The sequence below is a fragment of the Patella vulgata genome, chromosome 1 (assembly GCF_932274485.2).
Source record: "Patella vulgata chromosome 1, xgPatVulg1.2, whole genome shotgun sequence".
NCBI lineage: Eukaryota > Metazoa > Mollusca > Gastropoda > Patellidae > Patella > Patella vulgata.
The window spans coordinates 26,067,605-26,089,592 of record NC_065879.2 but is presented as its reverse complement, the minus strand read 5'-3'; the positions used below and the strand labels follow the sequence as shown (position 1 = coordinate 26,089,592).

The 21,988-nt window shown below is 32.5% G+C and overlaps 1 protein-coding gene across 1 annotated transcript in view; it reads left to right on the top strand.

The window, feature by feature from the left end:
- The window catches only part of LOC126811415 (spectrin alpha chain), a 52,049-nt gene extending 30,951 nt beyond the window's left edge, over nucleotides 1–21,098 (top strand). The window contains exons 22-52 of the mRNA XM_056098458.1: nucleotides 243–377; nucleotides 1,047–1,192; nucleotides 1,509–1,707; nucleotides 2,029–2,136; nucleotides 2,720–2,956; nucleotides 3,435–3,551; nucleotides 3,815–3,879; nucleotides 4,202–4,301; nucleotides 4,739–4,804; nucleotides 7,031–7,179; nucleotides 7,816–8,109; nucleotides 8,818–8,980; nucleotides 9,398–9,482; nucleotides 9,683–9,867; nucleotides 10,395–10,499; nucleotides 11,326–11,534; nucleotides 11,754–11,874; nucleotides 12,030–12,151; nucleotides 12,288–12,420; nucleotides 12,922–13,024; nucleotides 13,841–13,917; nucleotides 14,114–14,250; nucleotides 14,598–14,787; nucleotides 15,116–15,295; nucleotides 15,539–15,651; nucleotides 17,802–17,856; nucleotides 18,326–18,420; nucleotides 19,075–19,230; nucleotides 19,892–20,038; nucleotides 20,241–20,246; nucleotides 21,056–21,098. Of these exons, the coding sequence (XP_055954433.1) occupies nucleotides 243–377; nucleotides 1,047–1,192; nucleotides 1,509–1,707; nucleotides 2,029–2,136; nucleotides 2,720–2,956; nucleotides 3,435–3,551; nucleotides 3,815–3,879; nucleotides 4,202–4,301; nucleotides 4,739–4,804; nucleotides 7,031–7,179; nucleotides 7,816–8,109; nucleotides 8,818–8,980; nucleotides 9,398–9,482; nucleotides 9,683–9,867; nucleotides 10,395–10,499; nucleotides 11,326–11,534; nucleotides 11,754–11,874; nucleotides 12,030–12,151; nucleotides 12,288–12,420; nucleotides 12,922–13,024; nucleotides 13,841–13,917; nucleotides 14,114–14,250; nucleotides 14,598–14,787; nucleotides 15,116–15,295; nucleotides 15,539–15,651; nucleotides 17,802–17,856; nucleotides 18,326–18,420; nucleotides 19,075–19,230; nucleotides 19,892–20,038; nucleotides 20,241–20,246; nucleotides 21,056–21,098 (4,041 nt within the window). The remainder of the gene's footprint in view (nucleotides 1–242; nucleotides 378–1,046; nucleotides 1,193–1,508; nucleotides 1,708–2,028; nucleotides 2,137–2,719; nucleotides 2,957–3,434; nucleotides 3,552–3,814; nucleotides 3,880–4,201; nucleotides 4,302–4,738; nucleotides 4,805–7,030; nucleotides 7,180–7,815; nucleotides 8,110–8,817; nucleotides 8,981–9,397; nucleotides 9,483–9,682; nucleotides 9,868–10,394; nucleotides 10,500–11,325; nucleotides 11,535–11,753; nucleotides 11,875–12,029; nucleotides 12,152–12,287; nucleotides 12,421–12,921; nucleotides 13,025–13,840; nucleotides 13,918–14,113; nucleotides 14,251–14,597; nucleotides 14,788–15,115; nucleotides 15,296–15,538; nucleotides 15,652–17,801; nucleotides 17,857–18,325; nucleotides 18,421–19,074; nucleotides 19,231–19,891; nucleotides 20,039–20,240; nucleotides 20,247–21,055) is intronic.
- Nucleotides 21,099–21,988: the final 890 nt, after the last annotated feature.

The following is a 21,988-nucleotide window of genomic DNA, read 5'->3' as shown; positions in this document are numbered from 1 at the left end:
CATTGATGCTTCACTTTGTCATTTGGAAAAAGCGATTCTGCGAGACTCAATTTGCCCCTCTCGTATTTCATTCAAATTACATGTTAGTCCAACGTTAGAGCAGTGACAGTTCCTTTCATAGAATATATATATCAGTTTAAAGATTCAAGCTTGTCAGTTTTATCAGAGATTTTTTAAAAATAACTCAATTTAAGTTTTGTTTTAAATCAAATTCACAAATATCTTTCTCTAATATCTTCTAGCAACAAGAAGCTCCTATTATTGATGATCTTGGAACAGAGAAGGTCGTAGCTTTGTACGATTATACAGAGAAATCACCACGTGAAGTCTCCATGAAGAAGGGGGATGTTCTAACTCTCTTAAACAGTGTCAATAAGGTAAATACCTCCAGATGCTTATTAACCCATTGCTACTGCATTTAATCTGTAAGCCAGCATAAATAACTTACTTTTTGTACAATCACATTGAAATGTGGTTTATATTGTCATGTGTCAAAAAATGTTCTAGAAGCTAAAGCTATCATGCAGGTAACACAGAAATTTATGTTCACAACATGAATATGCCTATTGATATTAATCAATTTTCGATAATTATTGTTATTATTGTTTGTGTTATTGTCCTTGATCACTTTGAAAAATCTTATGGGTGCTCTAGTACAAAAAATGTTCTAAAGACCCACATGATGAAATTTTTGTTTATGATACAAAAATTATGCTTGCTTATTGTAAAGATGTTCTGGCCCCGAGTTCACCAAGCATTCTCAGACTTAAGTTAAAAATTTACTCAACTTTCAGTCACTTTTTATGAGAAATATCTTTGATCCAGAAACATAAAAACTTTGCACTTAGTTTCTTATTGATGTATTTAAAAAAAGGCAACAATTTTGAGTAAATTCTGAACTGAAGTCTGAGAATGCCTTGTGAAGTCGGGTCCTGGTCACTTGGATATTTCTCATAAATCTTTTAATAAGTTACATTACTAGTATCAGATTGTTGTGTTGAATGGTTATCACATATTCAATTATTGTATATTATATATGTCAATAGGATTGGTGGAAAGTTGAAGTCAATGATAGACAAGGTTTCGTACCAGCCGCTTATGTGAAGAAGTTAGATCCAAGTTTATCAGCAAGTAGAAATAACTTAATGGATGAATTTACCATCTCAGTTCGACAAAACCAGATTGAAACACAGTAAGTAGATTTTGTATTTGACGAGTGACTCGTTAGTATAATGTTAGTCCTGTTTTGATCTTTAGAATCTTCCAACAAATTTTCTCTTGTCAGTAGGGCAGGATGGAGGGCCTGGCAAGGAAAAATATCTAATCATTAAGAATGTTACGATAATTTTAAATTGCCACATGTTAATTTTAGAATATATGTTGTACATTGTTAGATATGACTAAGATTTAATGATTCATCTTGAATATTTTGTTAAGATTAATTTTTGATTGTTTAGAAAACAGTTTGAAATGACCTAATAAACACCAAATATCGCCTTCATTTCTAGATACGCAAATCTGTTGGATCTTGGTAACCAGAGACGAGAAAAGTTGGGTGAATCAACAAAAGCTTATCAGCTTGTTCGTGAAGCATCCGAATTGGCTGCATGGATTACAGAGAAAGAAAACAGTATGATTGGTGGAGAGGTCGGCGAGGATCTCGAACAAGTTGAAGAAATGCAGAAGAAGTACAATGACTTCCAGAAGGTAATAGAATTTTAGGACTTAAATTCTAAAATAGTAGATTCACATACTAAGTATATTTAACAAAGTTCAGGTTGGGGTTGTTTTTGTTTTTCGGAGTATACTTTTATGAAACTTTGTATACACATCATCCTACTATAGCAGTTAAGCTGCTTAGATATTTCTAAGGTTTAATTCATTTTTGTGGCCAAATGTTAGATTGTTGGGGGTTTTATATGATTTTATTTCTTTCAAACCATCAGAGTTGTTCTCTGACAGGTGTAATATATCTCGAATTGTCATTACTTCGATGTATTGATCAATTTTATTTTCGTATCTTTTTAGGATTTGAAAGCTAATGAAGCTAGACTTGAAGAACTCAACTCCATTGCTGACAGACTTACAGCCATGGGTCAAACTGAGGCTGCGGAGAATATCCGTGAACAAATTACAGTAAGTTTCATAGATTTATTCTAGAAAAGTCATTCCTGCTTTGTTATTATGGACAACTAAAGATAAACCATCAAAGATTACACAGTATAAATTCTTATGTGATTTAACACAGTATGTTTTAATTTAATTCTTGCTTGAAATCCAACATGGAAAATATGCCTAATCATTCTTAATTAATGAAAAACCATGGTTCGGTCACACAGCCCCCTTAAATATACAACAAATTTAAAACTGGTTAAAAACTATACATTCATGGTCACATCAAATACCAAGTTACTATTCATATATTCTGAGTCACTATCACTAGGTATTGTCAATCTGTAAATTCTCCTTTAATCTGTGTGAATTTAGTTTTGAAATTTAGGTCGATTTCATTGAAATGATATTAAATATTTCCTGTATGTGACCAAAATACGAATATAAATTTGCCTTTGTTTTAACTACCTTTGAATAACAAATACCAGAATTTTGGTTGAATAGTCTTGCAAAAAACATTTGCATTCGAACATTGTATACATTTACTAAAATGTAGAATTCAGCCTACAAGTCCATGTTTTAAATAATGTATTTGATTATCTTACAGCAACTAAATCAGAGATGGGTCACTCTACAACAAGTTTCAGCTGAACGTGCCCAGACATTGGGTAGTGCTTTCGAGGTTCAGAGATATCATCGTGAAGTTGATGAAACTAAAGACTGGATAGATGAAAAAGACCAAGCCTTGAACAATGACAATTATGGACATGATCTCGCAAGTGTTCAGGCTTTACAGAGAAAACATGACGCTATGGAGAGAGATTTAGCTGCCCTTGGAGAAAAGGTAAATTTTGTGAAGTTGGTCTCTGATGCTATTGTTGTGAAAGGCTTTTAGGGGTTAGAAAAGTCTTAAAAGTTAGATTCTTTGATTTAACAATTGTTTTGCTCTAAAGTGTGACAGGAATTTATATCACTATCTGTCACTTGAGTTATTGCTGTACATAATTATTATCAAAATGTGCAATTATTTTTCACATTCTTAAGGTAACTTTATTTTAAAAAAAGGGATTATAAATAATAACAGAACACTATTTTTATGGGAAACATAAAAATAGTGTTCTGTTATTGTGTTCCCCAATCACTAAATGCCACTTAAAGATTATAAATAACTGGAATTATTTGATTTTGTGTGAGATACTGCCAAGTTTTGTGCATTTTCTTTTGAAATTTTTATCAGTTGGAATACCATACCTTATTATAGAACATTATAGTTGTACATTGGTTAAAAAAAATTTTATTATTTTTTTTTATTTTTATTGTAGGTTATTGATTTGGATGAAATGTCAAAGAGGTTGATGCAGACACATCCTGATCAAGCTGAAACCATTCACGAACATCAAACAGAGATTAATGTACAATGGAATGCCCTAACAGCTAAGGTAAAAACGGGAAACATTTTTAATTCAAAATATCAAATGATTGAAATAGTTTATTGTACAAGGATGAGACACCCATGCGTATATTTTTTTGTAAATGTTATCTGAAAAACAATAACTGTTAACATTAGTCAACAATAAGAAAAAGGGTAATTAAAAGTAATTTTATCAAAATTTCCCTGATTTTTGAAGGCACATAAAGCTTTTTCAGTTGTAATAATATATTTTTTTGACTGGAATTTGTACTGATGTATTTCTATTTGCAGGCTGATAATCGTAAAGCTAAATTATTGGATGCTTTAGATCTACAGAGATTCCTCAGTGATTATAGGTAACATATTGCTATTTATATTTTTAAAGCTGAGCAAAACCAGCTAGGACATTCTTGGCCATTTTGCTTTTCTGACATTATGAAAAATGAATTGTTGTGTCAATGAATCTCATGTTGTCCATCTACTCTTTCAATACAAGTCACGACCTAATAATAGTCTTAATCATTTATAAACGTCATCCATTTAATGCAACAATAAGACCAAAGCTTCATTATTATGAGATTTATCAGATTTTCTTATAAATCTATTGGTTAATGGTCGTACAGTTGTTGAGGCAACAGTAATATTAATCTGTGCTATGATATGATTATTTTTCAACAGAGATTTGACATCATGGATCAACAGTATGATGGCGCTAGTATCCTCAGAAGAATTAGCGAAAGATGTAACAGGTGCAGAGGCATTATTGGAACGTCATCAGGTAAAACCACAGTTATCCTCTTTTGTTCTCAACTTCAAAAATATTTGCATCCGAATCAAGTTACCTACAGATATAAAATTTGATGGGGCTGTTGATATTATTATCAGAACCTTTTAGAATCCAATGTGGGGATGGTGCATCACAGAAGTAAAAAGTTGTGGTGCATCAAAGAAGTGAAGAGATGCTATTCTTCTTATCGCTGACTTGTTATTATTTATCATCTCCACATCATACCATTTCTGTTACTGTTAAACTATTATTGTCTATGTTCTAATTTTGTATTTCACACGCCACATGTCGAACATCTATGTATTTATTTTCATATTATTGTCAATCTCTTAATTTCGATTTTATGCACTTCCATTTTATAATGTTTCTTGTTTTTTTATTTTCGTCTGTTTTCACCACCATGTTTTTTCTCCAACCTTAATTTACAGATGTTTAGTTCTGAAATTGTCAGTCATTATGGAATTACCTCCCTTACTGACGAGGAGGAAGAAGAGGTAGATGCACGCCGCGTGGAGTTATTTCCCCCTTTCCCAAATTGCCATTTTAATGAATTGAATAGATTTTGTGTTTGACCAAATAATCTCACTTTTCACTTTACTATTTTAAAACGAAAGCCAGTCACAAATAATTAGAATTATTATGTTTTTCTCTGGACAAATTCACTGTATTCCAGATTTTAGAGACTCAAGTGAGTCGGAGTACTTGATGTATATAAATAATTTCATGACTTAAAATGACTGAATATAAGCTGTGACTTATCTCTAAACTCTTTTATAAATGGAGTCTGGTCTGCTTTACTCTGCAGCACGAAATGAAAAACACAAGAAAAGTGATGTTATTTGGTTATGATAAATTGGTTATAGAATGGTCATGTCTAATATTTACTACATTTAGACTAACATTAAAATAAATCATAATAGATGGATACACATTCATTTATACCATAATATTATAGGGAGATTAGAGACACATGAAAATCTAAAACAAATGTTCATTTGTGAACTCGAACAGTTATTGATGAACTGCATGTAATGAATCCAAAATGGAAAAACATTTAAAATCTGTTTAATATCTCGAAAGTATAATCTAAGTTCATCTAGATATTATTTTTGTTCTGTTTATTCGGTTGGTCACACCATTAACATCTAAAGACATGTTTAAGACAAGCATGTTGTGGTCCTTAGACAACAGCATGATGATTCAGTTGACCTTGATTTGACTGTCAATCTATTGTGTCAATAATAAAAACCATTCGAAAGATTTTGATGAATCTTCTGATTCATTTGTTTTGGTTGTTAGGTCATCTAGAGTCATTCAATAACAATCAGCATGTTACTGAATGCTGTGTGTAAAAGAAATGTCTTTAGATCACGATGAGGTACAGAAAAAAAACAAAAAGATAAAATGGAACAAAATATTGGTATAATTGTAATTTGACTGTCTGAAGAACTAATTAAAGACTTTATTTTCAGATTTTTAATCGCCATGATATTAGAAACATTAGAGAAAATGACTGCATGGTTAAAATAATTCACTGTTTCCCCCCCCCCCATCACTTGTTAAAGGGAGAACACTCCAAAGGAAAATGTGCATGAATCAAATCCTATCACTGTAGATCATTCGTCATATTTCACTTTAATAGATTGTTGTTTAGTTAATTGTTATGAAAGGATTTTAAACTGTTTTGAGTCAATATCAGTTTATTACTTATAACTTTTGTCTGTGCCAAAGTTTTGTAAAATGAAATTTCGAAATCTGACTTACAGTACACTACAAAAATAACAGATAAAAATTGTGCATTTTGTATGTAAAATTTTTATTTTTTTAAAAAAAAACCCTTTACTTTTGTAGTAGTCTTCAAAGATTCTTTTACAAAATGTGTGGCATGTAGACATCTGTTGAATAGAGCACCAAATTGCTATTATTACTATATTGCAAGTGTGTGCATTATTTATGAGAAGGCCAAGATTGTATTAAAGTAAACAATTAAAAGACTTGATAGATCTAGACTATGTAGTCGGTAGTCTCTAACATGCATGTCCTTTATTTCAAGTGTGAATTGATAATTCATTAGATCACAGAAGCATGATATAGATTTTTGGAAGATGCATCTTGGAAGGTTTATTTCCATTAAATAATATCTTCTCTAGGTTATTTAATTTGATTTTTAGTTCAATTTCAAGCACTTTTGGTCAAAGTAAGGAATGCATACACTTTGTATATAATATATATATATATTTTTTATTTCCATATTTCCTTCAAATATTTGTATTAATTTCTCTGAAATGAATTTCTTTTAAGTAAAGTCATGTTTTCGTACACATATTTCTGTACTTTTCTGTTTCATACCTGTTAATTATGTCATTGTCATAAAATAAATGTTTGGGTGTTTTAGATGACCATAACATACAATAGGATTGATCAATTTCTTGACTGCTTTTAATTGTGTATGGTCTGAAAGTCAATATTTAGCTTTTATTCTGGTATATTGTTATTTTAAAGCGATAGTCGAACTTTAGACAATGCATTTGGTGGTGGGATATGGTGAACCAGGAGGGAAATAAATATTTGTTATTTTATGGCAATGACTGACTAGCTATATATGTATCAATCCCTTCATATATTCACTGATTGCTACTCAAATACCTTTATTCACTGCATACAGGTTAGTTAAGTTATGAATTACGCAAATCGTCATTGTATATTGTTTTCTTCTTTAGGAACATCGGACAGAAATTGACGCCCGAGCTGGTACGTTCCAGGCTTTCGAACTTCTCGGCCAGCAGTTGTTACAGAATCAACATTATGCTAGTGATGATGTACAGACTAAACTTGAAGAATTAGCTAAAGCTAGAGAGGAATTAGAACAGTAAGTTGACATAGTTTATAAAGTCAATAATACAAGTAAACATAATGCAGATGGAAACTCTTGTTTAGGCACAATTTCCACCATTGTACATTGCCTACCATCTTCATTATCCCAGGGGGGTTGGATGGCCGAATGGTTAGCACGTGTGTGCTGTATCATAAGGCCTGTCATTGAGTCAACTGGCATGGTTTCGAATCCTCGATTGTACGTGACAAGGAGTTGGGTCGCCTGTCCTTCCTCGTGGGTTTTCTCCGGGTCCTCCGGTTTCCTCCCACTGCTAAAGACCCCTTCGCACAAGCGAATTATTGAAATAAAATTAAAACCATGTGTTAGTCCCGAAATGACCTGGTTTGTGTCGAGTGGACGTTAAACCACATTTCTCTCTCTCTCTCTCTCTCATTATCCCAGTTGGTGCAGAAAAGTAAGATGTTAACCCTATTTCATTTCAGTTTGTATTGCACATAAACATTCCCATGGCAATTATTGGTATTCAGTAGGAGGAAAATCAACTGTCTAGTTAAGATTCTTCTACATTAATCTGGACATGTAACATTAAACTTTAGAATTAACATTTGTGTTAATCTCAAAATGAAAATTCATCTTATAGTTTGTAATTTTTTTTAAAAAAAATTTCAGAGCATGGATTTCCCGTCGTATGAAATTAGACCAGTGTTTGGAACTACAGTTGTTTTATCGAGACTGTGAACAAGCAGAATCATGGATGGCTGCTCGTGAGGCTTTCCTTGCTGGAGATGCTGTTGATGGAGATAATGTGGAAACTCTAATCAAGAAACATGAAGATTTTGATCGAGCCATTAATTCCCAGGAAGAAAAGATTAATTCTCTACAACAGTTTGCTGAACAGTTGATGAATTCAGAGCATTATGCAGGAGATGCTGTTTCTGATAAGAGAAATCAAGTTTTAGAGAGGTATGCCTATTGTTACTGAAGGTTGATCAATCTCATCTGGATTATCAATTCTAGAATAATTGTTGCTCAAATCAATCTGATTAAAACACAGATCCAATTTCATTTCATTTTTTATAGTTCAAAATTTCGTTTTTACTTGTCTTGACTACACTTGGATCTGGAAGACTTGTTATTAGCCAATCAAATGGTCTGTCGAATCGAGCGTTTGACCTTTTTTACGCAAAACTGTGGGTAGACATTACCAATGATAGAAATCAAAACAAAGCTAAAGTAGATCTAAACAAGCATGGCGGTCGCTAATTGGTTAATCGAATGACTGACGTTATCGGGTCAAATGTCGCTTGCTTGGTACCTGATGTCATAGAACGTGAACTCGCACTATAACTTGTTAGATCTACATGTAGTGTAGGCCATCGAAAGTATAAAAAACGAAACGAAATATAGATCTATATTTTAATTAGATTGTGCTCAAATTGAATAATTTTGCAATAAAGTTTTGTAATTGAGCAATCTGATTAAACACAAATCTAATTCTTTTGGATTGTATTTATGCTTTTGATGACCTGCACTCCATAATTGAATTCAGGATTTACTCAAGAGCAAAATATTAGCAGTGATGTCAAAATTGTCTAGTTATTCTGTTGGTACCAAATTATCTGATTAAACATTTCCTTCCAACTGGGTTACATTGTTATGGTTATTTTACAGATGGTCCCAGTTGAAGGATGATCTCATTAAAAACCGTTCAAAACTTGGAGAAGCTCAAACCCTTCAACAATTCTCACGTGATGCTGATGAAATGGAGAACTGGTTACAAGAGAAACTACAGATTGCCAGTGATGAATCTTACAAAGATCCTACAAATATACAGGTATTTAATGTAATACCTAGAGATAATAGGATTCAAGATTCTTTGCTTTAAGATGGGATTGGGTGGTCAAACACATGCGCTTTAGATCATAAGGTCTGTCAATGAGTCAAGCAGTGTGGTTTCTAGCCTGTATGTGACAAGGAGTCAGCTTGCCTGTCTAACCTCGTTAATTTTCTCCAGTCGCCTTTGCTTTAACAAGAAAGAAACGTAGGAAGTAATCTCATTCATCTTGAATGGTGCTAATGCCGATGTAGGGGACATTAATTCACATTATTTGATTGCTTTTCAATTGTAAAATGAACAGGCTCCACAACACATTTAATCTTTTAAACTGGTTTATCAACTTAATATTTTCTTAGCTCACTTGGATTTCCTGTTTGTTTATAAGTTTTAATATGCTGTTTATATTTATTTTAGAGTAAACATCAGAAACATCAAGCATTTGAAGCTGAACTTGCAGCTAATACAGAACGATTACAATCTCTTCTAGGAACAGGACAAAGTAAGTACTGGTACTTAATAGGTTCTGTATTGAAAATCTATTCATACAGTCAGAAAATTTGTATAGTTTGTGATTTATTTATGAGAAGAATTGATTAAATCATTCTTAAAATTATTGCTGAATTTGTCATTTGTGATGATTTGTAAAGGGTGGCAAGAATCAGCACTGATTTTTAAATTATTTATTGTTTATCTTTATAGATCTGATTGACAATCGTCAATGTGCTGGATCAGAAGATGCTGTACAGAATCGTTTAGAAAGTTTAACTACCCAATGGGAGGATCTTGTCAGTAAATCTGCAGAAAAAAGTGAAAAACTGAAAGAAGCCAATCAGCAACAGACATATAATGCTGGTGTCAAAGACATTGACTTCTGGCTAGGGGAGGTAATTTATTATCAATAAAATTAATTCTGATCTCTTGAAGTTTGATATATTTTTATTCCAAATTGGGTTAAGGACAAAGTAGAAGAATAAAAGGATTGTCTCAAATGTTTCTATCCATGGTGCTAATGATATGTATTGAATAATGCCGTCAGCGGTGGCTTAGTGAGTATGATGCTGGCTCGCCAGGGCGGACGGCTTGACAAGGAACAGTGTCTAGTCGGTCGAATGGGATGAAAAATGAATTCCCATGTACACATTGGCATGCATGTAAAAGAACCATTGACAGCTGGAAAAAAAGAGTGGGCCATAGTGCTACTGTCCAGGCAAATTTCCCTCATAGATCACTGTATGGAATATGCCGTCTTCAATAGCCCAGAAATGTACGTGTAAAACCTCATTTAATTTCATTTCTGAATTCTATTCCCTAATACACATTCAGAACAATTTCTTTTAATGACAATATGGTCATAAACACACAGTTAAAATGTACAACATTTAATACATTCTTTTGATATTGACTGTTTTAGGTTGACCAGATGTTGGCATCAGAAGATTATGGTAAAGATTTAGCATCTGTACAAAATCTAGTTAAGAAACATCAACTATTGGAGGCTGATATTGCAGCTCACGAGGTAAAATTAATTCTCATCCAAAGACTTCAGACTTTTCTCAGCATCATCAATCAATAAATTAAAACTATTCAATTTAACTGAAGTACAACTTTACAAAGATTTTATGAAGTCAGCTTTAATTTACTTCATTTTTGCGTTCAACTAAAGCTATGTTCTGTTGATCTGCAACCTGTCATAACTGTGATTGCAAAGTTAAACCATAGCAAGGAGTGGTGTTTCTTGGTTTCTTCAGGTTGCTATAGAGATCTGGGCACAAAACCTCTTTGATATATGTTAAATCAGTGACTTAAAATCCAATGATATTGACACTTTTAATTTGTTGACTCAGATCAGTGATTCTCAACCAGTGTGCCGTGGCACACAGGTGTGCGCGAGATTTTCCTAAGTGTGCCATGGAATTTTGAACGGCACACTAAGAAAATATAAAAAACCACATGATCCCAATTGAGTATTCACTGGTGTCTACTGATAAGTTCATAGCGCTGGTGTTTTTCTGTATTTAGTTTGAGTCATTCTATGTGTCTATGACTAATCTCTGTCTGCAGCTGTATGCCGTCTGACTTGCCATGATTTTATTTTGCAAAATTCAAATGCTATTTTTTTCATGTGTTCCAATGTGTGCCATTGGCAAAAAAAGGTTGAGAACCACTGACCCAGATGAAAGAGGCAGTGCCAATTTAATATCTTTAATATGTTTAATCCACTAAAAATTATTTAAATAAGTATTCTGCAATGATTAGATATATTAATATGACTGATTGAAAAAAAGTCAAATATTTTGACTTAATGATGGAAAATTGCTAATGGACCTATTGTTATATTTTAGGAGCGTATTAAAGATTTGAACCAATCTGCTGATCAGTTTATCGAAGGTGGTGTCTGGGATGCCGAGAGTATCACAGACAGAAAACGTACCATCAACGAAAGATATGATCGTATCAAAGAATTAGCCATCCATCGTCGTAATATTCTAAACGAAGCCAACACAATGCATCAATTTTTGAGAGATATTGATGATGAAGAAGCATGGATTAAGTAAGTCAGAATTTTGATTTGATTTTAATTGTACATTGAGCTATTGTAAAAGTATTGTAAGTAAGTCATCTGAACTAATTCAATTTGTAATATTATATACTGTATCGGGAGAGGGGTTTTATATAGACTCAGCTTGTTCCCCAATCCCATTCACATGTCCTGAATAAGATAGTTTTATTAATTAGCATTAACAAATAAATATGTTTCCATTATTAACAGGGAGAAGAAATTATTGGTTGGATCTGAAGATTATGGACGAGATTTGACCGGTGTACAGAATCTCAGAAAGAAGCACAAACGTCTAGAAGCTGAACTCACTGTTCACGAACCAACCATTCAGGTGAATAGACAATTTCTGATAATTGCTTCTGGAGTTATTGCTATTGATTATGTTGGATAATCTTGTCAACGCTCCATTGATATTTTACATGCAAAGATTCTTTAAAATATTCCTTCTGTCTCTGGGAAACATTTCATATAAAATGTTCATTTCAGGGTGTACAAGAGACAGGCGAACAGTTGATAGCATCAGCTGAGATTGGTGCCAGTGACATCCGAGTTAGACTAGATCAACTAGACACTAACTGGAGAGAACTGAAAGATTCTGCTACTGATAGGTGAGTAGAAAAATGTACTTTGACTTTATACTGAGAAAATAACGTCAACTCAGAATGACCTAAGTAAAGTGTTAACATTTAATCCCTCTACATTTACCACCACACCCCATCATTCAATTCTTATTGCATTTTACAGAGGTCAGAAATTGGAACAGTCGTATGCCTATCAACAGTTCAGTGCTAATGTTGAAGAGGAAGAAGCCTGGATATCAGAAAAACAACATCTATTGTCAGGAGATGATTTTGGTGAAACATTGGCCGCAGTACAAGTCAGTCTTAAAATTAATTCAAACTTTTAATCATCATTATTGTGGTATTTTCCTAAAAATGTTTTAAATCTGCATTTAATGTTAAAGAATTTAATCCTTTGAAAAGCGGCAACTGAGAAAGGACTCGAATTTCTGACAAGGCATGTGCCAACTGAATATGATACAAAAACAGAAACATTTGATTTACACCACAATACTGTTCATGCCGTGTCTTTTTTTTTTTGCATTGGCAGAACTATTACATGTCTTAATTCTGTGTTATTCTATTTCCCTTCTGTCAAACAGACAGTGGAGCACTACCATGATGTTTTATATGCAGAATCCAGTAGACAAATTGACTATACACTAGGACTTCACTACAATGTTAATGTTGGGGAACCAAGAGGTGTATGTGCATTATACACACGGACCATTAATAGTGACAAGATAATAATTTTAATGGAAATATAACTGGTTATTACAAATAAAGATTTAGTAACAATTTGATTATTCATATTTCAGGGTTTAATTAAGAAACATGAAGCGTTTGAAACAGATTTCCAAGTTCACCGAGATAGATGTGTAGAGATTAAGAAAGAAGGAGAGAAACTTATTGAACAGGTAGGTAGAATATCAGCATGTCAAGAGGGCCTGACAAGGACAACTGTCTAGTTGTTTGGATGGGACAAAAAACAGAAAAGTAGGCTGTTAAACACCATTTCATTTATCAATACTGACTTAACATTAAAAGTTATTGTGTACTGTAAACAAGAAATGAAAACACCGCTTTTCCAATCACATGAAGTCTGTAGATCTATTCATAAATTCTCTGAAATCTTGTGCATAACTCAGTTGACATATATTTTTAATTAGATCACGTCCCCCCTTATACTTGGTATCTGTAGGTTTTCACAATCAGCCTTTTTTTTTTGCTTTAAGCAAGAAAAATGTGATTTAAAAGTTTAAACAGTTGAGTTCAAAAGGTTGCAATTTAAATAATTGTATGAAATTCTTATCTTCTAGTAACATTGTTTATTACAGGGAAATCACAATGCTGAAAATATTCGACAAAGAATTGCTAGTCTAGAAGAACATCTTAGTAAATTAGATTCTGTTGCCGCTGCTAGAAAAAAATATCTAGTCGACAACTCAGCTTACTTACAGTTTATGTGGAAAACCGATGTGGTGGAAAGTTGGATCAGTAAGTCACATTTCTATCAGACATCTTTGATACTTATTGTAACTTTAGTCACAAGCAAATGATATCTTGACAATAGTACATTGTCAAGGTGAATGTCATAGGTCACAACTTTTAATTGGTTTGTCTGATATTTTGAAATTTGTTATCCAACTTACAAACTTGTCTTTGTAATTTGGATCTATGGGTATCTCGGTATGTCAAAACTATATATCTTTATACTTACTGCTTATTGTTTTATAGGTGACAAAGAAACTCAAGTGGGTTCGGATGATTATGGCCGTGATTTGTCATCAGTTCAAACACTTCTCACCAAACAGGTAAATATCTCCAAATATATTTTTTATCTTTCTAAATTCATATTATCAATCCACTAATTAATATGCTGTAAATACATGAAATCTAAACAGAATCATTCCTATTAAGATAGTGGAAAGATTTTTCTTCCAAAGATAATAAATGAATTGTACCAGTTACTCTTTGAAGAAAGGATAATATCAAATGTTTTTATCGTAGGAAACTTTCGATGCTGGTCTTGAAGCCTTCAAGAAAGAAGGAATTCAGACAATCACTGCTTTAAAAGAACAGCTGATACAATCTAAACACATTCAAACATCTAAGATTGAACAAAGATATAACGAGGTTATGGTCAGGTAAGGTATAACTATAACCAAGAAATAAACAAAACGCATATTTCTAGAGTTGATTTTTTTATTTGAATGGCTTAATAAATGAAACTCATATTTCTCGTTGATTTTTAGATTTGAATATCTGAAACTCATATTTCTAGAGTTGAAATTTAGATTTGAAATACCTGTCTGGGAAATTTCTATTGGTAGGCCCTCACCCCACTAATTTTGTATAGTATTATACTGTTATATTTGAAATGATATATTGACCTTTTCACCAGTTTAACTGAATTAACAATCTTAACAGGTATATATTAATAAGATGATTTGCACTAAAGTTTACAAATAATTTTGACATAATTACAATGCAGATGGCAGAAATTATTGAATGATTCTGACGGTCGTAAACAGAAATTGTTGTTGTTACAAGATCAGTACAGACAGATTGAGGACCTTTATCTGACCTTCGCCAAGAAGGCGTCTGCTTTCAACAGTTGGTTTGAGAATGCAGAAGAAGATTTGACAGATCCAGTCAGATGTAACTCCATTGAAGAAATCAAGGTAAGAGTATACAGTCCCATCGTCCATAAGAATTTCATGTTACCTTTTGAAAACCAGTATTTAAGCATTCATCCATACATTGATATTTTTAAAACATAACTAAACATGGTGGTTTCCATCAATGACTTAAGTGAACAATCTCCATTATAAAATCATACAGCATTGTATTGTTTGCAAGAAGCTAAGATGTAACTTACAATATTGAATATTCAAATTGTTATTAAGAAAGGTATGATTTAGTATAAATGATTTTGAGGATTTGTTTTAGTTTTAATGTTTTGGAATGATGTTTTCAGTTGTCAAATATAAGGTTTTGTTTTATTTTTAGGCTCTAAGTGAAGCTCATGACCAATTCAAAGCTTCTCTAAGTGCTGCTCAGGCTGATTTCAACCAACTTGCTGCCCTAGATAAACAGATTAAAGAGTTCAATGTCGGACCCAATCCTTACACCTGGTTCACAATGGAGGCTCTCCAGGATACCTGGAAAAATCTTCAGAAAATTATCAAGGTAGAAAATTGTTTTTGATGTTTATCGTGTCTGGTGTTTTGGGATGTAGGTGATTTAAAATGGATCTGTTAAATCAAGTTCCGTTTTGTAAAAAATCTTGGGGAGATCAAGCATGTCTGTAAACAGATATTCACATATTTCACAGAACACCATAAATTATCATGGGTTTAAATATGCAAAACAGATGTTTAAATATGATGTAATAGATTTTGATATGTTGGATATATTTTGTACATGTTACAGGAACGAGATGGTGACCTAGCTCGTGAAGCACAAAGACAAGAAGAAAACGATCATCTTCGTCAACAGTTTGCTAGAGCTGCTAACACTTTCCATTCCTGGCTCACAGAAACAAGGTATTATTTTCTCTCTATTTTATCTCAGATCAGGAAAAACAGCTCTAGCTTTCAGATTGGCAGAAACAACACAAGGTTTCAGATTAGGAGAAACGACTCTAGGTTTCAGATCAGCAGAAACAACTCTAGGGGGATACTTGATTGAACGTTCCGGAATTAAAATCTCTTAATTCCAAAAATAATGTCAATCGAGTGAAAAGGAGAATTTCGAAGTACAAGGCATGTGCCGACTGCATAAAAAAATATCTCAACCAATCATGGCAGCTGAAACATATCTGTTACTTAAAATACGTCACGATTCTATTCACACCACCTCAACTGTCGGGACTGACAGAACTGTGACAGGACTGAATTCTGTATCACTTGATTGCAATTCTGTCAATTCGGGATGTTCCGGACTGACAATCGAGCAGCCTCTAGGTTTCAGATTAGGAGAAACAACTCTTGGTTTCAGGAAGATAAGGAACTGAATTAAAGATGGTAATTTTTTCGAACATCATACATGGAGTTTATAGATTGAATAAGGTTCATGTTATAGAATTCAAGTATATTTGACAGCAAATTGAGATCAAGTGAGGAATATTCAGTTTTGGATAAATGTACTGTAATTTGCCTTTTAAGGCAGAATATTAGGCTTTTAGGCTACTTGAGATAAACAAATAAAAAGGGAAAAAAAGATAAAAGTATTTATTTTATATTTATTGGTATATGTTTTTTTTTTCTATAGGATGTGGTTGATAACAGGGTTAAATATATTTTATATTAAGCATGGTTTGGATTGATCAGTATAGTTCAGATTAGTTCATTCCAAGTAATGACCATCAAAACATTCAAAGTTGATAAATCATCATTTATTTTAGCTGATGAAATCTCAGCTCAAGATGTAATGTTTTGATGAAATTTGTTTTTGTTGTGTTTTCTGTTTTAAATTGTTTGACATATTGAAGCAGTAAACCCTTTCATCTTTTATTATGAAACACATACAAGAAACTAATCTCCATCATCATCATCATCATCTTCATCTCCTGTGTTTCAGCAGTAGATCTGTAAAGCGTTTAACAATAAATGTTATTACTGATTATAACAGCAAATCGTTCTCATTTAGCAATATGGCTGCCTCAATGTTCTCCAACTAAATAATCTTAATTATAAGAAAGACAACATTTCTTATACAAACCGTGCTTTATTCTCTTTGTCTTGGGAGGTAAAAAAAAAAAAATATCCTGTTTGAATATAGACAATTGAATAGATTTTCATTAAGGCCAGACAAAAGAAATTATTGGTTTTTCATGCTACTAAGGAGAGATTATCACACTCATCAATAAAATATATGTAATCAATATTAGATCTATTCAAAATAATCTCAAAATTCAACTAATTATCGAAAATCTGACTTAAAATATATTTTTAATGAGTGTCTATTTAAATGAAAACCACTAAAAAATGAAAACAGCTACCACGATTTGTTTTAGAATTTGTATGCAACCTAATTCTTGGTTAAAATGTATAGATGAATCCAGTCAATTCTAAAATATATTTTTGAAAAAATGGGAAGACCTCATAAGTGCTAACACCTCTTTAACTATCTTAGATGTAAACCAAGACAAGTGATTTATATTTTTTTGTCTTTTAAATTTTATTGAACAAAATTGAAAATATGTTAACAAGAGAGACTAGGTTATTTAAAAAGGAAAAACAGCACTTTTAGTCTAAAACTAATAACTTATTTTGTATGGCCTAAAAGGATAAAGACTATGTCTATTTAAAACTGGATGGTTTGTGTGGTTTAGTTGTAATTGTGACATGTTCATTAAAAGATATGACAATTCACAGTTTTATGTTTTTCCTCCCTGATTTGATGTGAAACAAGTTCTACTAAAAAATCTTGCATGGCTTTCAAATAATGACTTTGTGTGATTTTAAATTCCTCTATGAAAACTGCTGTTTTAAGTGTCTCCAAGTTTTCCTACCTAGAAAGAAGCAGAAATAATATACCGTAATTCAAGAATTTTGATGTGATGGTATTAAGAATTGAAGTTTCTTATCTTATCTGGCCATGTTTGACAAGATTCCTTCCTGGAAGTGTTTGGTTACCATTATATATAATATAAGGATAGCATGACTTATTATTTGACTGTATGTATTTATAGATCAGCCATGATGGAAGGATCAGGAACATTAGAAGAACAGCTGGAAGCCACCAAGGTAAATTATAAAACTTTTTTTTTCTTTCTATCAAACCTGTAATGTAATTAGTAAAACCTGTGTCATTCTACCAATCCAAACCTTTGAATGCTTTGATTACAGTGATAGTGAAACCGAATATGCAAAATCATTTGTGACAATCTGGGCTTTCTGAACTAGAGGATTTACACAAATTCTGTGATCTCGGAAAGTTGGGTTAAAAGCTGATAAAGTCAAATATGTCTCCATGGAAACACAAAAATTCACATGCCTGAGAAACTTCTAGTTTGCAAAATGCACAACTACTTAATAGGTTTATATGTGTATCAAGTTTCCTGAAGTTTTCTTGATTTGAAATAGCCCTCCTACCAATTAAACTGACCTGTCTAGTGTGTCATTCATTGTCAGCAATTTGCAAACGTGGACATTTGGACTGCCGATATTGGCATATTATCCTGTAATTGATGCGTAATCTATATTTATATTTCAGACCAAGGCTACTGAAGTACGGGCACAGAAAGGTGATCTAAAGAAGATCGAGGTTTTAGGTGCTGCTATGGAGGAAAGACTCATCTTAGACAACAGGTCAGTTGCAACTAAATGATTTAAATAGTTGAGACTCTATATTAGTTAATTGTTGGGGTTAGAATGTGTTTGGAATGCTACAGGTTTATGTTAGGCATTATGGGTATTAAAGATAAATTTCACTTTAAAGCACAATATTGGTGTCAGTCATTATCACATATGTGATAGAACTGGTTAAACACGTTCTAAATATAAGTTTAATACAGAGATCATTGCAACGATAAATGTGAAATGGAAATGACGAAAGCAAAAGGAAAACACAAGTTATCCTTCAGTATAACTGACTGAAGTGATGAGTGATAACATACACAGACAAATTTCTGCTCACTAATAACATCTGCCAAGAATATATCTGTTGCTAAAAACAATAGATATTTACGTAATACATTATGAATGCTGTTATGAATGACAGGCCACTCTTAATTCCTATCTTTAGGATGGTTACCATGAAATATTCGAACAACAACATTTATGTGTTGATTTACGAAAGACCAAACAGTGTGTAAAAATAAACTTATTTGTATTCTTCAATTTTATTTTTAAGTTGATTAGTAGAAATATAAGGCTTTAAACCCTATTTTATTTCAATTATACATATATACTTGGATGAAAATATGTTGTAGGATAATAATAATAATAATTGCTGTATTTTAGGTATACTGAACACAGTACTGTTGGTCTAGCTCAACAATGGGATCAATTAGATCAGTTATGTATGAGAATGCAGCATAATCTAGAACAACAAATAGCTGCTAGAAATCGTAGTGGTGTATCTGAAGATGCTCTTAGAGAATTTAGTATGATGTTTAAGTAAGTATTGAAAATAGTTCACTTTTAACCAGTTTTGGCACTTCTCAGAAGAAAAACTTTTTTCAGGTGTAAAAAAGAGGTTGTTTTTGGCTGAAAATCCTTATGCGGAAATCAAAAGTTATGATCTTCTCTCTTCAACCTCTTATGCTTGTTCTGTTGGTGATAGAAAATATTCTACAATTAGAAGATGATAAAATGAACAAACCATATTTGTTGGCTGTTTTTTGAAAACTCTTCTGTTCTAATACGAAATAACATACCGAAGTTAGTCTTGAATTTCTTCATTTGTAATAAAAAATAATGTGTAATAGGGTGTGGATTTGCCTTGGGGGAATATGCCCAAGTAGCCAGTGTTCCTGTTGTAAAGTGGTATCACAAGACTTGTAGAAATATCTGTGTTGGTGAAGTAGATTAAAAATAATTATTGTTGACAATTTTCATGTCCTCCGATTTAAGTTATCAAATTTATCAATTTCTTTGATATTCATTCAATTAAGAGATTGATTGGTTTGTGATATTTATTAACATTTGAATTTGCAGAAATCTAAAAAAAAGTATGTAGCTTCTTTGTCCTTTGTATGCATACCAATTGAAATTAGCATTTGTGTCTTGGACACTGCTTCATGGGCTGATCATTTATAGATTATTGTTATTATTTCAGACATTTTGATAAAGATAAGAGTGGTAAACTAGATCACCAGGAATTTAAATCTTGTCTTCGAGCCCTGGGTTATGATCTTCCCATGGTAGAGGAAGGCCAGATAGATCCAGAATTCCAGGCTATTCTAGATGTAGTCGATCCAAACAGGTACAGTATACAAGATTTTTCACTATTATAGACATGTTGGCAGCTGGACATATTTTGTTTTTTTGATCAAATTTGCACGAAATTCATCAATTTAATTATTACACAGATAGCTTACTTTTGTCTGCAATCGGCAAATAAAGGTAGTCGTTATATTTAAATAGAGTTGGTAAAATGTATAGTTGATGTTTTCTTTTATTTTCAGGGATGGGTACGTTTCACTGCAAGAATACATGGCGTTCATGATCAGTCGGGAGACAGAAAATGTTCAATCCAGTTCAGAAGTGGAACAAGCGTTCAGAGCCCTTACGTCTGGAGAAAAACCTTATATTACAGCGCAAGAATTATATGCTGTAAGTTTGATTAAATACCTTATATATAAAATATCCTTGAGTTTGAATCTGGTCAATTGTAAGATGTAATGCCCATGGGAATAATTGAAGAAGTAGGCTAAATCTGTCTGATGGAATGAAAAAATGAAGTCCACCCATGTATTTAGTAGCGATTGGCATGCACACAAAAAAAGCAGTGACAGTTGCAATTCAACCAGTAGGAAGAAACCAGCTGTTAAAGGGAAATTCTTCTCCCTAGCATTTTACCTCTGATCATAGAAAACAAATCATGTTGTCTTAATAAATAGAAGTATGAGACATATATGCCATTCCTTTTCAATACTTAATGCCACAAGTATAAGAGTAGACTCCTTTTAGAAGTTTCGAATCCCCGGTTGTACGTGACAAGGAATAGGGTCGTCTGTCCAACCTCGTGGGATTTCCTCCCACTGCTAAAGACCCCTACGTGCAAGCGAATTATTGAAATAAAATTAAACCATGTGTTACTCCTGAAATGACCTAGTTTGTGTCGAGTGGACTTTAAACCCCATTTCTCTCTCTCTCTCTCTCTCTCTCCCCCCCAGATAGCAGTGTTTCTGTCACTACTTCTATATTGAGATGGATATATTTTCCATACTTTTTGTTTTGTTCTGGGAAATTAATTCAAAAATTAAATTTTTTCTTTCAGAATCTCACTAAAGAACAAGCTGATTATTGTATCACCCGCATGAAACCATATGTCGACAAAAGTGGACGCACCATCGCCGATTCCTACGACTATGCGAACTTTACACATCAATTATTTGTTAATTAAACTTTATTATTATCATTTTAATTATTATTCACTTTGCTGTAGATCTGTTTATTTCACCTTCATAGTTTAAGTAATATTCAACAGCTTTGGTAATATTCTTCACGGAAGAGTGGCATAATAAACTGTGGTGGAAATTTCTCACTGATTTTTTTTTATAACAGTTATGAATTAATTTTGTGCTGTTATAAATACTGTTGTGAAAATCACGAGAAATATTTCGAAAGTGCTTTTAAGGTTGTGAAAAGAATTTCTAGTGCAATTATCTTTTTTTTTTAAATTAAATATAAGCTTTTTATAAGATTTATACTAGACCTCAGAGTTCAGACATTAAATAAAAATTTAAATTGAATTAACTATTGCATGAAATTGTCATTGTAAAACCATTGTAGTGTCTATACTATTCAATAATTATGTGTTGCATTTTGAAATATTGGCATTAAATCAGCATTGATTAAAATAATCAGACACTTGTATTAACACAAGAAGAGGGTAAAAAAGCTTGGTTATTACGAAAATATGTGTTATATGTGGAATTTATTCAAATATGTCCTGTTGTCCATTATTAATAATTGATAGACCATTTTTGATGTCTTGTCTGTTCGTCTGTTGCATTTTGCTATTTTCTCTTTCTGTTGATGATAATAAACAGTTCATGGCTTTAAATGGCTTTGTTTTACTCTATACAAGATCTTTCAAGAAATGGAATACAGACTTGTTTTCCGAAGTCAGTGTGTCGGCCATTCCAGTAACAGAATAGAAAGAGAAATAAAGATAACTGTGATAAACACCTTTTGTTAGTTTGAGAGA